The following is a 22,941-nucleotide window of genomic DNA, read 5'->3' on the forward strand; positions in this document are numbered from 1 at the left end:
GTCTGTTGGGTTGGCCAGGTGAGGGCTGTTCTCCAGTGCCAAGGCAGGCTGCACTTGTCCTGTCTGTGTGCAAACACCAAGACGATGACCCTGAGAAGTCCTTAGGGTGCAGGTAAATCCCTGTATGTAATGTGGATAAAACAGGAGAAATGTTTATCGTGGCCTTTCTCTTTTGTCTTACACAGTCCTCTCTTGTTCTGCAGAACCTCCTATTTCTTTGGCTTGGAGTTGCCAAAGGTGACAAAGACCACTCCTGGCTCCTGAAAACTCCCATTGGTGTGGAACTCTTCACCTGGGCTCTTCAAGTACCTGCGAAACACAGGTGAGGCAGAGACCTCATACTGGGGGTGAGAGCCCACATCGCGCGTGGAGGACGTTTGTGTCTCGGACTGCTTGGTGACCGTGGTGGAGGAAGTGATGATTTTGTTTCCAAACTGGTCCATCTCCTCATACTGCTCCATGACAGTCCGGGTGGCTCCGTAGAGCTTGGACCCATCAGGCCCTGTCTGCAGCTCCAGAATGCTTTTCTGCCTCCGTGGATTTTGTGGGCTGGGGGTGTTCAGGGAGCGGTATTCCGAAAAGCTGCCTTTCATCCCACAGTGGCAGCTGTCCTTGGAGGAGTCTAGAGAACCCTTCTCTTTGTCACTGGTTGGATGGCTGGCATTGCCAAGTGTGTGCTGTTTCATGGAGCTCAGCCCAGCTTTTGTTTGGACAGGGTCTGATCTCTTCTCTGAGGGTTTCGTATCGTGCCCAGCAGACCCTGCTGAGGGGTGGTTATAGGAGCTAAAGCTGTTCTGAGCAGAAGCCTCCCTCTTTCCTGGAGAGTCAACACAGTCTGGTGAGGGGCCATCCTGGGGGGAATGAGCTGTCCTGGGTGATTCTGCTGGTTTCCTGGCAGCAGACTCAATGGAGATGTAGGAAGGTGAGGAGGGAGAGCTGACTCGGGACTGAACAAGACGGGGTACCCCTAGCTCTGCCTTGGCTGCCTCTGTCTTTTCTGCCACCTTTGCACTTTCCACAGATGCTGCTTCCCCTGTCTCCAGCATGACTTCCTCTTGCCTGGCTTTGCTTGAAACAATGCTGATCTTACGGATGTTGCTGCTGCTCACGGAGCTTTGGGCACTCCCCAGAGACTCCTTGAACAACCCTGAGAGCCCAGCAATGTCTGACTCAGACTTGAGATTGGAAACGGAATAAATAGCTTTCTTGATGGCCTCCTCGATGTCCTGGATGCGGGCCAGTGTCTGCTCCTTCAGGTGCAGAATCTCAGCACTTGCTCGCTCCAGGTCCTCAAAAACCAGATCCACTGAGGAGACACTGTCAGCATCCCCCTTTGCCCCTGCCTTGTCCTGGTGCTTGGCCTTCTGCTGCACAACCCACTCGGGGACCTTCTCAAAGAAGCTCTTGAGAGCTTTCACATCCACTTTGCTTGTCTCCTCCTCAAACTCCCTCACTCGGGTCAAGATCTCTTGCAGCTGCTCCTGTCTCCTGAGGTTCTCAAAGATCTCCATAGCCTCCTTGACATTGCCTTTCATGATCTCCTCCTTGTGTACTGACAACCTCTTCCGACGCTCATCTTCCGTTTCTCTCATTTTTTTTTCTCTCATAACAACCACTGGCTTCTCCTGGGCAGGTGTCTCTGCCTCCCTCTCAGGACATTTCTGTTGCCTGCTGTTTGCCTGCTGGTGCTCCTCAAAGGAGGAGTTCATTGACTGCTGATGGAAGGACATTGAATGAGACGTTTGCCTCCTCTCATGCACCTGCTGCACGACTCTCTGGCTATCCCACGATCCATAAGAATTAGACACACTTTCCCTTTCCACCTTGGATGAGGCATTTTGTGCAGTGCCATCTCCTCTTTTTGGAGGGCTGTTGTGACCCACAGGGGAGGTGCTTGGCTCAGTTTGGCAGGGCACATCCTGTGCCTGTGTTCTGCCAGGGCAGGCTGGAGGTGACAGTGAGGAGCACCCCTTCTCCTCTTGGCATATCTCTGTCTGCCTTTGATACACCTGACCTGGGCATCTCCTTGGAGCAGCTGCTTTATCACTCATCACTCCCTGCTTGACTTCAAAACCAACCACTCCATTTTTCATTGGTTTTGAGGCCTTAGCACTGTCTGGTTCTACTTTTCCTTGTCCTGCTTTGCTGGCCTTGTACCTTTCTTCTGCTATTTGGAGAGGGGTTTTAGCAGTGTATTTTGGCATCTTTCTCTCAGGGTTTATCCCCTGAACTGTGACAGACTTCTTCACAGATGTCTCTGAATTGCAGCATTTTGTTTGAACCTCCTCATAGGCTGATTGTTCATGAACTTCCATGCAGCTTAATCCCATCTCTGTGGGGGAAGGCCTTGGCTTGTTGAAATCCTTAAAGCCTGAAGGTTTTGGAGGCAGGGGTGGAGGGATGGGTTTTGTTGATCTGCTTGTGCTGTAATTTGCAGAGGCAGAATGGGCCTCATGTAAGAGGTGCTCAGGTTTTGGAGGGGGAACAGGTTTTTTCTTGGGTGAGACAGTAGTTTCTGGTTTTGGAGGAGTCCTGGGCTTCTCTGCAGGACTCTGGTCACTGGGTTTACAGGACATAGAAGGGAGAGAAGGAAGAAGGGTCTGGAGTAGTGCAGAACGTCCTGGGGCTTCATCTTTGCTGGTTGGTAATGGAAGGGCACCTTCTCTTGCCGCTTTAGTTGAGGGTGGGCAATGCTCTGCTTTCATCACAGCAACTGAGGGAGGAGGAGGAAAGTCATTATCAGCCTGTGACCCTGAAGCCACTACAGCAGGCTCCTTACTAGCGAGTTGAGTCTCATTTTTCTTTTTACACACAGAATAGGACTGCCCTGCATTTCTGTATATCATAGCAGCTTTAAAATCCCCTCTGGAGACATTAACATTAGACTTTTCCAGCGACTGAAGTGTGGCTTTTAAATTACCTCGGACAACGTCCTCCTTTTCTACCAGGCGCTGTTCTGTGGCGGCACTTTGCAGTGCTCTGATAGCTGTCTGCACATCCCCTCTGACACCAACATCTCTTTCTTCTTGCTCTGATTGCTCTTTGGAATCAGACTCAACACAAGGGTTTACATAGGTTTTCACGGGTGTGGCAGTATAAAGGCCATCCTTAATGCTAAAATCTCTACTGGGCACAACTTGGATTTCCTGGCTCAATAGTTGTCGTCCCTGTACTTCCTCAGAAGCACTGACCTTTTTGTGTGATGCTATGCTCTTCTGGGACACGCTTGTGTGGGTCTTGGATGCCTCCTGGACTCTGGTGGTGGTGGTCCTGATGGCAGTGCTGCTGCTCTCCTGCTTGGTGGATGAGGAGTCCTGCTGGTGTACGGTCGATTGCAGGGTCATGGTCCCCTGTGAGCTGACTGTCTGCTGCCTGCAGGCTGTGTGGACCTCCTCCCTGTTCCTCTGGAACTTGCTCTGGACGTGGTGCTGAATGTTTTTTGCTTCTGCTGTTGCCAGCCTCAGGCTTTGCATTGCAGCCTGGAGATCAGTCCCCAGAGCCTTTTCTTCTGTCTGAGTCTGGCTGGCTTCGCCAGCCACCACAGTCTGCTGTTTGCCATCCACTTCTGACCTCTGAGCTGTCACTTGTGTTGGAAATGTGCCTTGTATCATAGATTTTGGTTCCTTCAAATGGGCAGTGGTGGCTTCTTCTTTCTCTGCCTTCTTGCTGGCATCTGCAACCCTTTGGATTGACTTTGTAGTCACCTTAAGCCCTCCGGACAGAACTTCTTCCTTTCCCATCGCTGTGGGCAGGGGCTTCCCAAGACATTGCACAGTGGTGCCTGCCACACCTGCTGCATGCACAGCCTCTCTCTCTAACACACCCTCTCTGCCCACGCCTTCACATACAAATCCCTTTTTTGCTCCCTCCACAGCCCCTGGCTCGCCTCCTGCAATTACTTTCTCCATTTGTTCTTTATTTGTCAAGACATGTATGTTAGCCCCCTGCACAACCCGTGGGCCACTCTCATCTGCCCCCTCCTCCTCTGCTTGGGAAGAGATGAGCGATTGTATCTCTGACTCCTGCTGGAGATTCTTCAGGTAGCTGAGGTCTCCCTTCTCAATGCAGCTCGCAAAAAGTTGAACATTTCCCTTCTCGTTGTCCTCACGCTTGATAGTGGCTGCTGCTTTCTGCTCCTGAGAAGAAGCCAACAAGTTCCCAATTGTTGACTTCACATCCCCCTTGACGACTTTCTGCTGGACAGAATGGAACAGGAGGGAATAGAGAGTCATCTTCAGTGATCCTGACTTTGTCTCTTGTAGGACCATCCCCTTTTTGATGGAAGCATCTTGACTGAGGAGACCCTGCAAGGCCTTGGCTACATCTCCACTCAAGTCCTCTTTGCCTTTAACAGCTTCACTCTGGTCCAGCAGCTGCAGTGGGCTTACTTTGATCTTGCCCTCTCTGTCCTCCTCCACCAGCATGCTCTGTGCTTCCACATTGGTCCTGTGCAGGAGCTGCAGCATAATCCTTTGCAAGTGGCCTCCCACAATCTCCTCTTTCAGGATCTCTGGAGCTCCTGGGCTGCTGAGCTGATACTTCACCATCTTCACACTCTCCATATCATTAGCTTCAATGAGGATTCCATCATGCTGGATAGCCTGGCAAGTGCAGAGAGTCTCTAAAGTCTCCTTCATGGTTCTTTCTTTCAGTTCTACTTCTATGCCACCTTCAGAAGCACCAAATTTATCTAGGGGCGTGCTCTCAAACAGCCACGTCGTGCTTTTCACATCTGCACGAGGGATCTCTTCTTGGGCCCCAGTGCTGGCCGTCACCTCTGTGTCCTTAAGGGTGTCCATGGGCTGGGTTTCAAACAGCCAGGTGCAGCGTTTTACATCCCCTTTCTGGCTGTCCTCTCTCTGCACTGTGCTCATGGATGAGCTCCTCTCTGCGTCCCCATACAGGGAGTCCACAGGGTAGTTCTCAAAGAGCCAGGTGGATGTCCTCACGTCACCCCGCTGCACGTCACTGACGCTCACCATCCTCACGTACTTCTTCTGGCCCACTTGCTGGGACTCAAAGAGCTGCTTGTTGGACTGAACGTCTCCCTTCTGCACATCATCCACTGTTCTGGGCACAGACAGCCTTCCCCCTGAGAAGGAGTCGAGAGGCTCTGTCTCGAACCTCCACCGTGCAGTCTGGACATCTCCCTTCTTGATGTCCTCTTGGGTGACAGCCCTAATCACAAACACCTCTTCTTCCTTCTTGATCTGATCCAGCGGCTTAGTTTCAAACAACCACCGGGCACCTTTCATGTCACCTTTCATGATTTCTTCTTTCTGCACTGAAGTGACCTCATGGTATCCCCCCTCTTTGTCCTGGATAGCGTATAAAGGTTGGCTTTCAAAGAGCATTGTGCAGGACTTGACGTTAGCTTTGCTCATGGTGTCTTTCTGGATCTTTTGGAGTTCTGTCTCATCCACTTTGTCATGGATTTGGTCGAGGGAATAGGTCTCAAATACAAACCTTTTTCCTCCAACATCTCCCCCCTTGGCATCCTTTTCAGGAGGTATTTCCTGGATGCCCTCAGAGTTGTCCTTCAGGGTGTCCATGGGGTAGTTCTCAAAGAGCCATGTGAACTTGTGCACAGACCCAGCCTCAATTGTTCCAGCATCCTTCTGGGATTTTGGTTTGGTGGCTGTGTCCAAGGGCTTGGCCTCAAAGAACTCTTTCACTCTGGACACTTCCCCAGACTGGAACTCCACACGGCTGGAGTACCGCATGGTTTTTTTCCTGTCAGCTTCACTGACAGCGCTGCTGCCCAAGGGTTCAGTCTCAAAGAGGTGCCGGACAGTTTTGACATCCACTCCCTGCAATTCCTCCTGACTGTAGGCCTTGCTGACTTGCAAATACTGCTCCTCCTGGCCTTTCAGGGAGTCCAGGGGCTGAGTCTCAAACATCCACGTGTAGGACTTCACATCGGCTTGGGGCACGCTGCCATTCTCCTCCTGCTTCCTCTCAGCCTTCTCGTACAGCGTGTGCATGGGCTGGGTCTCAAACAGCCACCGGCAGGTCTTCACATCTCCCTTCTGGGAGATCTCCCTCTTCACTGAGGGGTGCTTCTCCCCTTCTGTGGCTTGGAGATGAATGACATCCATGGGCTGAGTTTCAAAGAGCCACTTGGCTGTCCTGACATCACCAGCTACCACCTCTTGCTTGGTGATCCCCCGGATTATGTCCACTTTCTTGATGCTTTCATCAAACTGGTCCAGAGGCCTGGTTTCAAACATCCACTTGTAGTTCTTGACGTCACCGCTGATGATCTGCTCTCTGCTTACAGAGGTGACTTCATGGAAATTGCCAAAGCTATCCTTGATGGCATACAGGGGTGTTGTCTCAAACAGGATTTGGTTGGCTTTGACGTTGCCAGCTGGAATCTTCTCCTCCTCTTCTTTGGTGGCAGGCTCTGCATCAGCCTGCTTAATGCTGTCTAAGGGGAGAGTCTCAAACAGGGTCTTGAAAGATTTCACATCCCCTTTCACTACCTCTTCCATGCTGGTGGCTGGAATTTCTTCCTCAAATGCCTTGGAGATGCTGCCAAGGGGACAGGTCTCAAAGACATGTTTTCTTTGCTTCACATCTCCCTTCTCCTCTGCTGAAAGCTCTACTTTCTTCAAACGTCCCACCTCAAAATTGTCTTTCAGGGTTTCCATTGGCTGCGTTTCGAAGAGCCAGAGTGTGGATTTCACATCACCTCCAATGACTTGTTCTTTGGCTACAACACTTTCTGAAGCTTCTCCTTTCAGGGAGTCAAGAGTCTGGGTCTCAAAGAGCAATCGTTGTTTAGTGACATCTGCCCCTGTGACAAAATCTGTCGAAGCCTGGAAGTCCTGTTCCTCAACTGTGATTTCTCTGATGGCATCCAGAGGCTGAGTTTCAAATATCCACCTTGCTCCACTGACATCCGGCCTTCCAATTTCTTCCAGTGAAATCCCACGGATTATCTGCACTTTGGAAGTGTCTTTGTTGATGGTGTCCAGGGGCTGGGTCTCAAAGAGCCAGCGAGCCGTCCTGACCGCATTGGTCTGAATTTCTTCTCGGCAGACGGACTTGATTTCATGGATAGTCCCACTTTTGTCTCTGATGGCACAGAGGGGCTCTGTTTGGAAGAGCCTGACAGTCTTCTTGACATCGCCTTTCAGCTCCTGGATTTCTGACTTGAGTTGTAGGATGCTCTTCTCCTCCACTGAGGAGCAGCGTCCTATGGCATCCAAGGACTGTGCTTCAAAGAGCTGTTTGGCCCCTTTCACATCACCTCCCTGGACAGGCTCCCTGAGAACTGCCTCCTGCACCTCAGTTTCATCTGAATACAGTTTATTTAATGTGTCCAGTGGTTGAGTTTCAAAGAGCCACCGGGCAGTGCGGACATCCCCTCTGGCAAGGTCTGTTTCCGACACCTTGGCTGATGTTGACAGGTTGTACCCATTTATGGACTGGCTTTCAAACCTCAGGGAAGTGCTTTTCACATCCCCACTGGGAATGATCTCTTCTTCTGTCAACTTCTTTGTGGCTTGATGGTCCCCAATGGAGTCAAGTGCCCAGTTCTCAAAAATCCAGCGCATGGACTGAACCTCCCCCGGGAGAACTTTATCCAGGTTCACGGAGCCCTGAGCATTGGGATCCTCGGTGTTAAGCATTTCTGCCAGGTCCTCAGTCACAGCTTCTTCCAGGTTCTTCCTGAGCTCGGGGTGCATGTGCCTGTAGAGCCTCTTCAGCTCGTTCACCTGGCGCTGCTGGTAGAACTTGGAGAAGGCTTGCTTTGGAGGAGGCACAGGGAGGGCACTGAGATCCTGAGCCCCTGGAGCGACAACCTGGACCGAGCCAACGGCTGGAGGGGGAGGCAGGTCATCTTCCATTTTCTGGATGGCAACTTTAGATGATTTCTGAGCCTCTGACATCTTTGGGGAAACAGTTTTAAACGTCAGCATCACCTCTCACCCCCCCATCCCCGTGGCTGTTAATGGAGTGAATGGCAAAGGGAAAAGCCAACAGGGGAAATCCATGCTCCCAGTTAGCTCCATACCTTTGGTTCAGTAGCACACAGCACTCCAAACCATCACATCACTGCACACGCTCCAGGCTTGCTGTTAGCCCTGGTTCCACAGCAAGCGAGGTCTCTAATCCAGGTGATGTGGTTAGTCTACAATTCCCAGGATTCACTCCAGCTAGAGCACAACAGAGATGCCCAGTTTGGGCTATGTGACCAAGAGAGAGTGACCACAAGAAGGATAAGGCTGACTTAGAAAAGTCAGGGAAAAGTTAACCTCTCCCTTCTGCTGCCCAGTGTCCCAGTGTCCAGAACTGTTGTGTCCCCAACTGAGGACCTGCAGGGAACAAAAAATCTGGGAGCAGGAGAAAGCCAGGGAGCTATTTGTGAAGAGGTCTCAGGAAGAAAATGGGGAGAAGGAACTAAAGTGCCAAACTGAGCTGCGGAAGTTGGCTGGTGAGGTAACATGATGAGCTTTTGGTAGCACTGTGGGATGCCCCTCCTCACTGCTCAGGAGGGAGGGCTTGGGGAAGGATGTTCATCTCATTAATGATTTCTTCTGTTGCACTCAGAAGTGTGCCCCATTTGCACAAGAGTAGATGCACATTTACACAGTTGGAGATTTAAATAAAGCTCTTCTAACTTACAGACTTGCACAGGCATGAGGCTAACTAAGGTTTGCAAACTGCTGGAATCAGCAGGCCTCATGATCTGTGCTGCCTGAGGAGGAAAAGCAAGGCTGAGGGATCAGAGGTTGGGGTAACACCTATAGCTAGGGGCCACGAAAGTTAGACCTGTTTATGCTCAGTCAGACTGATCTCATCTCAAATTCACAGCAGTGTTGGTACAGAAGTGAACAGAATGGGCTGCGCTTGTCCAGTCTCCCTCTGAGCCTCCATTTCTGCAATTTTTCTCCTCACTTTGTGCATCCTGACCACTGAGCACTGAACTAAATGCCTGCAACCTGCACTGCCTGGGCATTTATCCACAGGGAAGGTAGCTGAAGCCTTTAATCATTGTCTAAAAGAGACTGCAGTCCTGGTGGCTTTCCTTTCAGTAAACAGATCTGTTGACCCTTGGCATGCCTGTGCAGTTACGTCTGCAGAGTTATGCCTGGAATATTATTAGTTGTTGCTCAAAGCAATGGTGCACGGTGTTATTTCACTCTGTTACACACAGATTGTTCTGGCTAAAAATAAGTTTTGAACATTAGTAAAAGAAACCCACACTCAGAACACCAAAATCAGCATATTTTGCAGCGAGTGAAAAATGCAAATCTTTTGCATGAGCCAATGTACTTGGAATGCACTTTTTAAAATAAGGGGTTTGTCTGTTTTTTTTTAATCTGTGAAGAACTTCTGAATGTGGGGAAGGGCAGCTGAGCAGCTGATAGCTATATTCAGTATGTAACTGCTCCTGGCTGCCTTGTGTGGGTATTTAGATCACACTCACAAGCCACAAATATTTGGTTAGATAACAGTGCTTATCTTAAACATTTCCTACCTTGCTTTTTTTCTGTCTGTGGGGAGAGTTAATGGAGTTGTCCTTCACAGTACTCTGGAAAAGATATGAGGAGAAATGCCATTAAACTACACAGCAAGACACATTATCTTCATATATATATTTATATACTTATGTGTACTAATGTGTATACCAATTACAGAGAACTGAAAACCATGCAGGTTTCAGTTCATTGGTTCATTGGCAGTTCTGTACAGTTGAGAAAGAAGTCTTATTCCAAATTGGTAATATATATGTTTCCTAATGTCTCAGTCAACAAGCAAAACCCCAAACATATTTTTTTTAAGTTAGGGGGAAAATAAAACTAGCACTGATTTCTCCACGGTTTGATTTAGCCTATATTTTTCCTTATACTTAAATATTAAAAAATGAAACTGATCTACTAATTTGTAGTTGCATTGTGAATTGTGTAATTTATTGCTTTGAAATTTTAAAAAATTTTCTTGGTTCTCTAACCAGCTATAATTTTCAAATGCAGTCTCCGCTTATTTATTTTCAACTGATTCTGCTTCATCTGGACCTCTCCCTGAAAACACTCAAGAGACTGCATCTCTGAACGGAGGGCATATAAAAGGTTCAGAGTGTGGGGAAACTTGAACGTGCCAGCAGGAAGGGTCCAGATATGAAATCCCATCCCATGTCACTCCTGGATCACCAGTGGAACTGGGAAAATGGGGAAAATATGCCTCATAACCCTTATAACCTGTATTATCCTGTGGCCCAATGATCAGCCTGGAGTGGGGGATTAAATCCCTGTATCCCAGACTAAAGGATCTAAACAGAGAAGCACAGGTTGCACTGCAAAGTTATGCTTGAATGTGGCATATATGGTCATATGTATATATGTCTCTCTGTGTGTGGCATTCACATTCTCTGACAAAATCCCTTCACCCAGGAATTTTTTCCTGGGAAGCTGAGAAGCCTCAGAGAAAAGGAAAACAATTCTTATCTTATTTGCTTCTCCTGTGTTGTGCTCATGTGGAATATGTTTGGAGATTGTTTACCCACAGGTGATTGTTTCATTAAATTCTGGTGTGAGTTGTTTTCACTCTTTGGCCAATTGGGGCCAAGCTGTATTGGGACTCTGGAGAGAGTCATGAGTTTTAATTATTATCTTTTCAGCATTTAGAAAGCATCCTTTCTGTATTCTTTCTGTATTCTTTAGTATAATATAGTTTAGTATTCTAGTATTCTATAATGTAATGTAATATCGTCAAGTAATAAATTAGCCTTCTAAAAGCATAAAATCAAATTCATCATTCCTGCCTTCATCAGGACATTCCCAGCAAATACAATATGTTTGTGCATGGGAATGGGGATAGCATGGACACATATGTGTTACTCTGTACTGATTATTTCCTCCATGGATGTATGTGAATATAAATGTGCAAATAAAGGGGAAATCTTAATATCAGTAAACTGTACAGGCTAGTGGATGTAGGGCTGTGTGTGTAATTTAATAAGTATGTGATATATGGATATGTTTGTACACATCTTTTACATTTGCAAGCAGCAAGGGGAAAATGGTCACTTTTGGGAAACCAAACGTGGTGTTTCCTCAGATGTACAGAAGCAGACACATTGTGTGTCACCCTCTGACAGCCACTTGCGGAGGGGACATTGCTGGGATGCCGCTGACGGCAGGGAGGGGAGGACCCGGTCCTTACCGGCTGTGCGGGGCTGGCGCCGGCAGCAGCAGCTGTCTGCGAGAGATACAGAGCCGACAGCTCCTTCACGGAGAGTGTAGAACACCTCCCTCGTCCTTGCTGAAGTGTGAGGCTGGCGCTGCCCGACGGGTCTAAAAGCGACCGTGCCCGATCATCTGGAACAGGGACAGAGGTGTGCGGTGAGCCACGGGCAGGAGGGCAGGGCCAGCAGCTTCCCCTGGGCTCTGCTGGGCTCCTGGCACTGCACAGCAAGGTACCCCACAGCCCCCTCCCTGGTCCCCAAAACTTAATGTCACTCTCTTCTAGCTCGGGGAGAAAACATGGACATTCCCATCTCCTTGGTGGCTGAGGTGGATTGCTGAACCTGGATGAGAGTGACATTTGGCAGTGAGCTGATGGCCCCATTCCTGCTTCCCTAGGCAAGGCCATCACCAAACACGAGCCAGTCAGAGGACATGGAGGAGCTACACATATCCAACTTGAGCCAATTCCTACATTTTTGCTCCATGGCCACACCACTTTCCTATGGATGTGCCTCACAAGCCGATACATCCACTTATTTTTTGCCTCTCTCCTGGAGCTCATTTCAGGAGAGATGAAAAGGGTGAGACCTGCCACAGGCTGTACCAGGGAGCCCTTGGTAGAGCCTTCAAACCCTGCTCTGAATTTAGAGATCTGATATTTTGAGCTGCACCAGTTTCCATGGGGTGCCCCCTTTGAAAACCGAGTTCTTTCAGTTTTCAAAGAAAGAAGCAACTCCAAAATAGAGCCAAGAACTTTCTTTTTGCATTAATCTGCCAGGTGTGAGGATGGTTATCTCCACCTCCCATCACAGACATACACAATATATAGAACTTTACACCTCTAGGGTGCCTCTCAGCCCTCCAGGTTAGTCAGGGCTGTAATTTCTCTGTTCCCACTGTAAAAACACCAGAAGGTTCTCCTGTTCTCTGCAGGGCTTGTGCTGCTGCATTCGGATTTAGTGAGGTATTTGCAATGCTTTTGCTTTGAACAATGGGCTCTCTCTCCACAAATCCAGCTATTGCACAGGCAGGAAAGGGCTGATGTACTTTTTAATATGTGCACACTAGAAGCACTGCAGCCATTCCAGCATTCTTTGCCCTAAAACCTCAGCCCCCAGATCATGAAAACAACAAACCTAATGACTCCTCTTCTCTGTTCTCTGAATTTTAAGTACAGATTTTGGAATTTTTTCTCTAAAATACTGAAAGAAACTTACTCTGGTTTTATTTTAATTTGACAGGAAGCAACTCCATGCACTAAAAATGTGCTTCAAATTAAATACTAGTTCCTATAGGCACAAACATGCCCCAAAAAGCCATGATGATAACACCAGAGGGACCTCAATGAGTTGTCAGAGACCCTGCCAGCTGTGCTGCTGGAAGGTTCAAACCTCAAGATTTCTGTTGTCTTTTATTCCAGCTGCCCCTGCAGGTGTGCAGGCATTTTGATGCAGAACCAAGGCTAGATACATGGGGAAGCAGCAGGATGCAATACAGATTTAGCTGCTGGAGGTCACTAGGACACCAGAGGAGGAAATAGAAGGTATTTTCTTAATGTTTTTTTTTTTTAATCTCCATCTAAATATGTCACCTCTCTCCCTGATTTCTGCTATCCACAGCTTAAACACTGAATTAAAGGGAATTATCTGTCTACAGCCACTGCAGGCAGTGCAAGGCTGGGGCAAACCTGGTGCATCCTGAGATAGGCTGTGAGTTTGCAACCACCCTCTGGTTGCACCATTTGCCCCTAGTCTGCTCAAGACACCCCAAACTGGGACTAAATCCTGGATTTTTGAGATGAACAGCATCCAGGAAATTATAGATTGGTTTGTGTTGGAAGGGACTTTGGAGAACACTTCATTCCAACCCCCCTGCCATGGGCGGGGATGCCACTCACTAAATCAGGCTGCTCTGAGCCCTGCCCAAGTGGCCTTGAACAATTCCAGGAATGGGACATCCATAACTGCTTTGGGCAACCCATTCTCACTACCCTCACAGTAAAGAATTTCTTCCTGATATCTAATCTCAATCTCTCCTCTTTTAGTCTAAAACTGTTCCCCTTTGTCCTAGGGACATCAAGAGGGTCCTTGCAGCAGGTACTGAACTGACTGCAGAAAGCTTTAGGTAATCAGAAAAAACTCCTTTTTGAGGAATTTGAAAAATCTTGTCTGGGAATGTCTTTCTTTCATCCTACATTGTTGAATTACCTACTGGAAAGGCAAAAAACAGTCCAATCAGTCTGGCAAAGAGCAAGTTTCTTCTTTGCATGGTAATGAGATTTGGCTAAGTCCTGCAGTAAGAGCAATGGGGAGAACTGGGCACAGTGAGCCTTCAAGGTAGAAAGGAAACTAAGCACACATTTTCAGCCTTTCTGTCTGGGAAAATGAACACAAGCCCTTGACTGTCTTGAAAACCACATCTAGGAGGTGGGAGCACCTCATGGCAAGGCAGGGCTGACAGAATTGTTCCTGTGTTTGAGCATTTTGGTGAGGAGTGCTTAGCAAAAGCATCCCTGTGTCCATGAGCTGGGCTGGTGGTGTTTGATGGCCTCCTCCCACACCAGGCTGTGGGCATTACTGCTGAGATGATTTAATTTGTACTGACCTATAGGCCTGTAGGTTCGCATACTGCACAAAGAAAAGCAACATGCCCCTCCAGCCATGAACAAATAGTGCAGCTGAAGGAAGATTTGCAGTTCAGGCAGAGGGAAATAGCACAGTGTCAGTGTTGCCCGTTCCTTCACCCCTTAGCTTGGATGGATGATAAGCCACAGGGCTTGTTTTAATGACAGATAAAATTAGATACAAGGCTTTTGTTGAAGGCATCCCCTTATTGCTTCCTTTTTTTTTTTTTCTTCTTCCCTTCTCCTTTTTGATTTTTTTATTTCAGTGCACAGGCTGTGCACAGCCCTGTGTTTGCTTATCACTTCTCACAAAGCCTCCTGCCTTGGAGAAGAGCTGCTCCAACCCTCTGTGCCGGCTCTGCGCTTGCACAAAAATCTGGTCTCTGCCTGACGAAACAGGCTGCTGCCTCCCTCTAAATCGCTAATTATAGATAAGAGCCGAAGAACAACGGTTTGTTCTGCTAATGAGAGGGCTGATCTGTCATGTGTGCCCGGATAGTGACATCCCAGAGGCACCGAGGACACACCAGAGCAAGGTGTGGCTCCACAGCATCCCCCGGGAGGGAGCAGGGAGCTCCCCGGCCAGAGATGCTGAAGCACAACTAAAGGTCGCTGTGCACCCAGGCTTAGGGTGATATTTATTGTGTATGAGGTGGAAGATAGTGTTGGGGAAGATGAAACAGGACAGCTTTATAAATATGATTGTCTGGCAAAAGATTTTGAGAATATAGAAACTGTAAGTGAGATTGAAATCAAAGCAAGCTTTGAGATCCCTCAGTTACTGAACAACAGGAAAACAATGGTGTGGCCAGCTGAATGTGATCCCCTTTTGATAAAACTTTACCCTCTGCTTGCAGACAGGCCCAAGGGTCAGAGCAGACCCTACTAGCTTGGCAGAAGGGGCCCAAAGAGGAGTTTTTAGGGTTTAAAATGTAACACTGTATGGTAATGTAATGATTCTTATACGCTGTATCTAAATGCTATAGGATTTGTATCTTGTAGTAGATTGGTTATGAGAATTAGAATATTCAACACAGAAGAAGATTTATTGTATTGTAACGGGAACCTCGCTCTCTTACCTTTTTTACTCCTTTACTCTCTTACCCTCTCATCCTCTCTCCTCCTCTCTTCTCTCAGGCCCGCTCTGAGCTGTGTCTGGCAGCTCCCAGCAGGCCCCTGCACCCAGGCCCTTTGCAATAAACCAAAAGTTCCAAAACCAGAAGATTTATTGTATTGTAACGGGAACCTGGCTCTCTCATCCTCTTTACCACTCTCTTTATCTCTCTCTCCCTCTCTCAGGCCGGCTCTGAGCTGTGGCTGGCAGCTCCCAGCAGGGCCCTGCACCCAGGCCCTTGCCAATAAACCCCAAGTTCCACGACCTGGCTTCAGAGATCTCTGATCTCCTTCCATCCTGACCATCCTACCCCCTGTCACTCCTACAAGCCAGCTCTGAAACCAGGGCTGGGCTCCACATTTCTGCCCTGCTGAGCAAAGGGCTCCGCTGGCGCGCTCGGCATCCGCCCCAGCGCTGAGCGCTGCATCCCGCGCCGCGCTGATTGACTGCGCCACTGGGGCCCCAGAGGTGTTAAACACGATACCTCAGGCATTAAAGCATCCCCTGTGAGCTAAAATAGGAGGAAAAGATCTCCTGAATCCCCCCTCCTCCTGTCCCACACGGCGGCTGGCACTGTGCTGCTGTCCAAATGAAGGATACAGGGAATGCTCCTCCCTGCTGGTGTTTGTCGGCAAAATGTCCTTCGTGTCACTGTCTGGCGCCGGATGAATCTGCACATTTTGTGTCAGGGGCTGCAATGTTTGGACTGCTCATAAGGAGCAGCTGTGGGTTTCTTGAGCTCTTCCCATGCACAGTGTATGTGCAGGTCGGGCTTGGTTTACAGCCTCTCTGCCCTGTAAGTCACACTCCAGGCAGGCAGGGAGGAAACTTGCAACAGGGGAAAATAATTCCTTGTATTCCTTTGTACTCACTGATATTTCTAAACACAGTAGGCAAGGCAATGGGGGAGAAAAGATTCATAAATATTCATCTGAAAGTTCACTCACTTCCTCTCCAATTATTGCCCATAAATCTCTCAACTGCTTTGTCTCCTGCTGGAGATAATATTGCAGATCTCTTGAACCAGAATCATCTTACACCTGGCAGCCAACTCCTAACAAGTGGAAAAAAATCACCAACAAAACCTCTGCCCCCTCCCTCCCCCAAGAAAACCCCATCTCAGCAGTAGCAGGGCAGCTCTGAATCACTCTATTTTCTATTTAAACCACTTTATCCAATGAACAAACAACGCTACCCACCTGTTGGTGTCCACCACCTCTGCTGCTGGCAATCCTTCACAGCCCGGCTCCCACCACCAACCCCAGTGAGCTACCGAGCGCCTGAGTCACCTATTAAAAAAGGAAGCTGCAAGCTCAGCACCAGTCCCCTGGGTCGCCTGGCCAACCACATGTCATCAGCTGTGCTCCCAAAATCAGCCACCCTGAGCAAACACAGCTGCTAAGCAAAGCCCTTTGTGCCGCCGCCGCGCGCGCCCCACGGCGCTGCGGGAGCTGGGCTTGTGTAACGGGGCCTGGGAGCAGATGGGGGCTTGCACAGGGCTTGTAAAAGTCAGGGATGGGCCTGTGGGGCAAGTTCTGCCAGGGTTCTGTCTTTTTCCATCGCTCACTGATGGGAGCAGTGCTGCAGAGAGCATCTCCTTCCGAATCCAGCATCCTCTACCCCCTGCTCAGTGTCTGCTAATTTGTTGCTCTGCAGGTCAATTTTGGGTTTGCTGTTTTGGCTGCTGGGCCTGGCCTGTCCTTGCCAAGGAGCACAGATGTGTTGTGGTTTCATGCCTTGGCTATGCCATGCCTCCAGTACCACAGGACATTTGGTGCATATCCCATGGTACAGGACCCAAACCCAGTTCTCAGGGGCCAGTAGGAGCAAAGGGACTCCTGTCCTGGAGCTTCTCAGCACTGGGGCAGTCAGGGCAGGAAAACAAGTGAAACCTCAGATTGTGAAAGCAACTTTCTATTCCAAGAGGATAGAGGTGAATTAACAAGGAAGTGTTGCTTTGTGTCTCTCTAGGCTGGTTGTTTCCTGGGAATTTGGGGCTGGTATTCCCCCCTGTCTGGGATCAGCCATGGGTTACCTCCATCACACCATCACTACCAGCTCAGCCTCCTGACCCAGGAGTGTGTGACTGGACATGTCCCTGTGTGACTGGACATGTCCCTAACTGCTTGTCCCTGCTGTTCATTCCAGTGAAACATTAGCACCCCACTGACCTGTCCCAAAGCTGGAAGCACATCCCTACAGATGGGGACCCCATTTCTGAGTGCCTCTGCCCTTGGAGGTGGCGGCTGCATGTGCAGAATCACATCTGTCCCATCCTCCTCCCAGTTCTTCTCCCCAGAGAATCAATTTCCTGACCAAAGTGACTCCTAAATACCAGCACAGCTCCATGGCTGAGCTGGGGGAATTTGCACAGTTGGGTGAGCACCCATAAAAGCTGGCTGGGAAACCAGTGCTGCTGCTTAATCCAGGAGCCAGGCAGCCCATTGGGGCTGCTCAGCCAGCAGGGAAAGGTTTAAATCCCTGCCCTAACCCCTCTGCCAGCAGCCCTGGTCTACAGGGAAGCTCTGCCAGAGGGGACACATTCTGAGGGAGGTGTGGGAAGCAGGGCAGGCTCGCTGCTGCCCCAGTTTGGAGGCTGCTGAAAAGGTAAGTGGTTCTGGGAGGCTTCAGTGATGGGTGGGCAGGGAAGGGTGGTCCTGGGACAGAAAGCATTTGGGCAGGAGAGTATCTCTATCTGCTCCTCATTGTCCTCATGACCCACTCATGAGGCTTAGAGAATGTTAAAATAGCACCTTTTTTTTTTTTTCTAAAGGAAGGGGAAAAAGAGGTAGGACAAAGATGCAACAGGAAGCATGGATGGGATTTTAGAATCTAGCAGAGACTGAGGACAAGTCATGCTCTAAAACACCCTGCTCACCCTCACGGGTGCTCCCCCCTGTGATCACACTTTGTTCTCTTTTCAAACCACAGTACTTTCTCTCATTTTCAGTCCTACAAAGGACCGTGGGTGTTTGAAATTCAAGCTTTTTCTTTCTTCCATTGATCAGCCCATTATGTGCCAGAGTGGCAATTGTAAACATGTTCTTTTACATAGAATTCATGTGCTTTTTTTACATAGAATTCATGTGGTTTGGTCCAAGAGTACCTGTTACAGCTATACATTCTAGGAATTGACCTTCAAAAGTAAGTACTGAGATTTCCTCATGCTCACCTACCAACTCAGATATAAGAACAGCACTGATTAGAGCTGGATGATTAATAAAAATCATACAACCTAACGAGGCTTTTTTTTTCTGATTCCAAACTTTCATGAGCACACCTTGTCCTTTCAAATAAATTTGTCCAGCATCACTTACAATAGATCCCTGATTTGGAGGTGGGGAATTCTGCTGCTATAGAACATAAATGTAATGACTAACACATATCAAATAAATAGAAATTATTCCCTTTTGAAAGGGTTTAAGAGAGATTTTGCCCTGTTTGCAAGCCATATCTTGCAATTATTAGAGGAGCTCTGGTACACAGAATTAAAAGGTGATTTCTGGGGTGGGAAATGGGCTGAAAAGAAAAGCACCAGAAACAGAGGAAGGTGCTAGACAAAGAGGTAAAATAAAATAATGTAACTAAAGACCAACTGTGTTGAAGAGGAAATAAGATTTAAATTATCATTTCATGCTTTTAGGCATTGTCCACTAATTATAGTAAAATAATTAATGTTTTGCACACATGTAAAGTTGCATTTGCAAATCTGAGAGGGTGGAAAGGGGTGAAGGAAAAAAACCAGTTATTGAGAAGCATCTTGTTTCCTGCCCTTGATTTTCAAAATCAGATCTCTTTGCAATTTCCAGCACCTCCAAACTGAAGGCTCATGATCTTTGGTCACTCCTGCAAATGTTTTTGGCTCTTTGGTATCAGCTGGAATGTCCTTTGCAGGAGCAGCATCATGACCCCCCAGGTAATTTAGAGAGCTTCTGACCAGAGCTGGGAAAATTTAGCCTCAGGCAGAGCTGAGTATCTGCCCCAGGGCGGCTTGGGGCTATTTCTGGGCATTGCAAAAATCCAGGAATGTGGAGGACTCTATTCTGGGCACCAAAAAAATGCCAAGAAGCTCTGCTGAGAGACAGCTGCGAGTGGCATTGGCGTTTGGGGACGTGGCCTTCCCGCGTGGGCCAACTGCTGCGGGCTTGTCCTTCCTCAGGGAGGTTCCAGCATCACCCCAAGGTCTGGTACCAAGGGCCTGGGGGAGGTGGGCGCAGCCCTGACTGTGCCCTGGGCACAAATTGCCCTGTGCCCTGGGAATCACCTCGTTCTCTGTGTCCCTCTGCTGCCACAGACATATTTTATGAAAAATCCTTTCATTAGGATCTTTTCTCCTGAGAAGCTGAGAAGCTTCAGCTTCTCCATGTTTTGCTGACTTGGAATGTGATCTGGAGAACTGTTTACCCAGCATGTGAAATTGTTTTTACTTGATGACCAATGACAGTCACCTGTGTCAAGGCTGTGAGCAGTCACAATATTTTATCATAATTCCTTTCCTTTTCCTTTCAAGGTTTCTGATGAAATCCTTTCTTCTATTCTTTAGTATAGTTTTAATATATAATTTTCTTTTAACATAATGTATATCATAAAATAATAAATCAGCCTTTTGTAACATGGAGTCAAAATTTTCATCTCTTCTCTTGTCCTGGGACCCCTGTGAGCACCGCCACACTCTGCTGACTCGATAAAGGGTTAATCAAGGCCGAGGGATGTTTAGTGACTGTCCCCTGTGTGTCACTGCCCCTGACACATCGTGGGTCACGCCCTGCTCGTTCTCGTACCCTCCAGTGATTCTTTATCTGCCATTCACAGAGGGGTTTTTCACTGCAGTCATGACAAACACCCCTGCTCAACATCCATTTCCCCACTTCTCTGTCTCCTCTATCCCACCATCAGCACTGGTATGGAGGGGCTTGGCATGCAAGCAAAGCTGAGTTAATAGAAGAAATAACAATTGATGATTTTCCAGCGTATGTATTGCAAAGGAGAAAAGGCTGTTAGCATAGAAATAGATTAGAAAAGATACAGGAAAATTTTTGTAAGCTAGACTACCTGCATATGTAGATGTGTACATTAAATAGTAGATAAGTAGATGTGTAGATTAATAAGTAGATTCTTTATTAAATTTCTGTAAAACTTTTACTGATTATATTGATGCTAATTGCTTTGCACCAATAAATATAATAAATTATTGTGATGTATTTAATGACTTAAGATCATGCTCTTTGTTAAGACCGTGATCTGAAGTTGTTACATAATATAATGTTATTATATAAAATATAATATAATGAAAATATAACATATAAATATAAACATAACATATAAAATATAAAATATAATATAAAGTAATTATATAAGTAGATGTGTAGATGAATAAGTAGATGCTTTAGTAAATTTCTGTAAAACTTTTACTGATGATATTGACGCTAATTGCTTTGCACCAATAAATATGTTGTTGTGAAGTAGTTAATGACTTAAGATCATGCTCTTTGTTAAGAAAGAAAGCTGGAGAACAAAATAAAACCTTTTTTCTTCTTAGACTCTGATCACAGGTGTGCATATCATGCCCAAACCAACAGTAACACACTACTTTTATCCCTAACCCCTCTCCCAGGATCTGTTCCCTCATCATCCCAGCATCTCAGCCCCTACAGCCTGGAGTTCAGGATGCCCATCCATGACAGCAGCTCCCCTCCCTCTAAACCCCCCTTCCCCAGGAAAAGCAGCTCCCAGCTCCCACTGGAACAGCCTCAGCCTGGGGAGAGGGCTTCTTGGCATGCCACACATACCAGGCCTTTTAAGGGAAGCCCTCTCTCACCCCTGTGGAAAGATCCCTTGGGAATGTGTGTGCAGGCATCCGTGAGCATCCCCAGCCCCACGTCCTGCCTGGGATGCAGGGCCCAGCTGGGATCAGGGCTCTGCGTCTCTCAGCACCTCTCTGCCGTGCCACGGTGTTTACGTGGGGGCATTGCAGGGATGCCACGTGCCCTGAGGAGCTGCAGGGCCCTGCTTTGCCTTTCTATTCCTGTCCTGGTGTTTCCATGCTGCTGGCAGCTCGGCGTTGCTGGCAGCCAAGAAAACTTAAAGCTGTTTTGGATGAAGGAGTCACACCCCAAACCAGTTTGGCAGTATTCTTTAAAGAGAAAACCCCAAACCCACTCGTAGCTACTGAGATTTCCCAGGGATTTCCGTTTGTTTCTGAGTGAGGCAAATTGCCAGTGAGAATGTGGAAGAGGAGAGAAATGGTTGGCTCGGAAGTGTAGGATACCAGTAAGGCACAGTACTTCAAGGAAAGATTCCTATTACTCTCTTCAGACCCAGTCCTGAGATTTTCACCAGTGCTAAAGAAGGATTTTCTCCCTCCCTGTTACTACAGGTTTAGGGCATCCTTGCCAGGTTTCCCCCCAAAAGGAAGCTTTTGTATCCTGTAAAATACTGAGTCTATTCAAGGGCTGAAAACAACTTTTGCAAGATGTTCCTACAAATTTCCACCCATGCTGAATCCCTTAATTGCCTCTAGTGAATAATTTACCACTTTGCCTGAACAAGAGTGTGGATTTTTAATATTTTGCCTCTTCTCACAAAATGATACCTGTATCTGAGGCATAGGGAAAGGAAGACAACTCCACCTTTCTTTCCCTAAATCCATTTTTTCTAACAAAAGTCTGAAGATACTTCATGGTTGGTTTTTGTTTTTTTTTTTTGATTCAAAGATTGGAGACCTGGAGGGAACTGGGGAAAGCTATAGAATTTCTCTGAAAAATCACAGAATTACAGTTTTACACTGAATTACTGAATTTCTGTTATTCTCACAGCCATCATCTGGACAATAATCTCAGAAAGAAATATTGGCCATTGATGAATACATGAGCTGAAAAAAATACAACTTTCAGCTGAGGTCAGGCCCTTCCCATGGTGACTGAGGGGCATCCCCAGGGCTGGACCTGAAGTCCTGGCTCTCCTGGTGACCACGAGACAGCCCTTAGAGCCAAAAAGGCAGATGGATGATCAGGTGGGAGGCACACATATGCGCACACAGGGGCACATTTCTGCTCCACCTTAGAGTGACACAGCTTTTTGGAGTGTCCTTCCACAAATGTGAGCACAAACAGGGAGTGAGGTATGGCCACATTAGTGCTGCTGACCCCCTCCTGAAGCCCTTTGTTTGGTTTAGGGGCACAAACACATTTTTCCACCCTCTCTGGAGACAGAGATTGAGGAAAGAAAGAAAGAAATTCCCCCCTTAACTAATCCTCCCTATCTCCTGTTCTCCAGGGATGTAAGATGAAGCAAAGCTCATTTCCTTCTGAACACTTCACATTTTGCTTCCTACCTACTACCAGCCCTGAGCAGGATTTGGGTCTGCAAGGTGTCCCCTTCACCTCCAGCATCTGGATCCCATACAGATTCTTTCCCCTATTTGTGCTCAAGGTGATCATAAATTACAGTATTTTTGTCTGGGAGAGAGTAGACACTAAGATCTGTCCCCATGAATTTAAGCTTCAAAGCTGAGATTTTCAGTATTTTAAGAAAAAATTTCAGCATTTATAAGAAAAGCACACAGTTACAATGCTCTGTTTCTGTCTAGAACACACCCAGGTGCCCTAAACCATGGTCATGAACCAAACCAAAGCCACCCTACATGGAGCACACCTGCAGCACAGAGCAGGATTTACCAAAATCCAGGCCAGCAGAATAAAATCCAGGCTTTCCATGAGCTCCAAGACCACTTTCATAGCACGAAGCACTAAGCATCCTCCTTTCCCCTGCTTTTTAGGATCAGTCTGAGGTTCATATTCATGCAACACTTCACCCCATTCTAATCTACCCCACGATTACTTACAGGGAGGTCTCTGCAGTCCCAGCAGCTGAGTGGTGTCTCAGACAGCCCCAGTGGAAATTCTGTGTGAAGCCCAGGGCCAGGCAGCCCTTTGTGTATCCCAAAAGGAGCCCAGCTCCACACTCCACACCCTCAGTCCTGTTCACTGCCTCCCAGTGGTCTCTGG

General features: G+C 47.7%; 1 protein-coding gene across 1 annotated transcript in view; it reads right to left on the reverse strand.

Annotated features, from left to right (window-relative positions):
• Positions 1-209: 209 nt before the first annotated feature.
• The window catches only part of XIRP1 (xin actin binding repeat containing 1), a 35,326-nt gene continuing 12,594 nt past the window's right edge, over positions 210-22,941 (reverse strand). Inside the window, exons 5-7 of the mRNA XM_058034277.1 lie at positions 11,176-11,330; positions 9,491-9,544; positions 210-7,898 (exon numbers count right to left, since the gene is read on the reverse strand). Coding sequence (XP_057890260.1) covers positions 210-7,898; positions 9,491-9,544; positions 11,176-11,330 — 7,898 coding nt within the window. The remainder of the gene's footprint in view (positions 7,899-9,490; positions 9,545-11,175; positions 11,331-22,941) is intronic.

Source organism: Melospiza georgiana, chromosome 1, assembly GCF_028018845.1.
Source record: "Melospiza georgiana isolate bMelGeo1 chromosome 1, bMelGeo1.pri, whole genome shotgun sequence".
Taxonomy (NCBI): domain Eukaryota; kingdom Metazoa; phylum Chordata; class Aves; order Passeriformes; family Passerellidae; genus Melospiza; species Melospiza georgiana.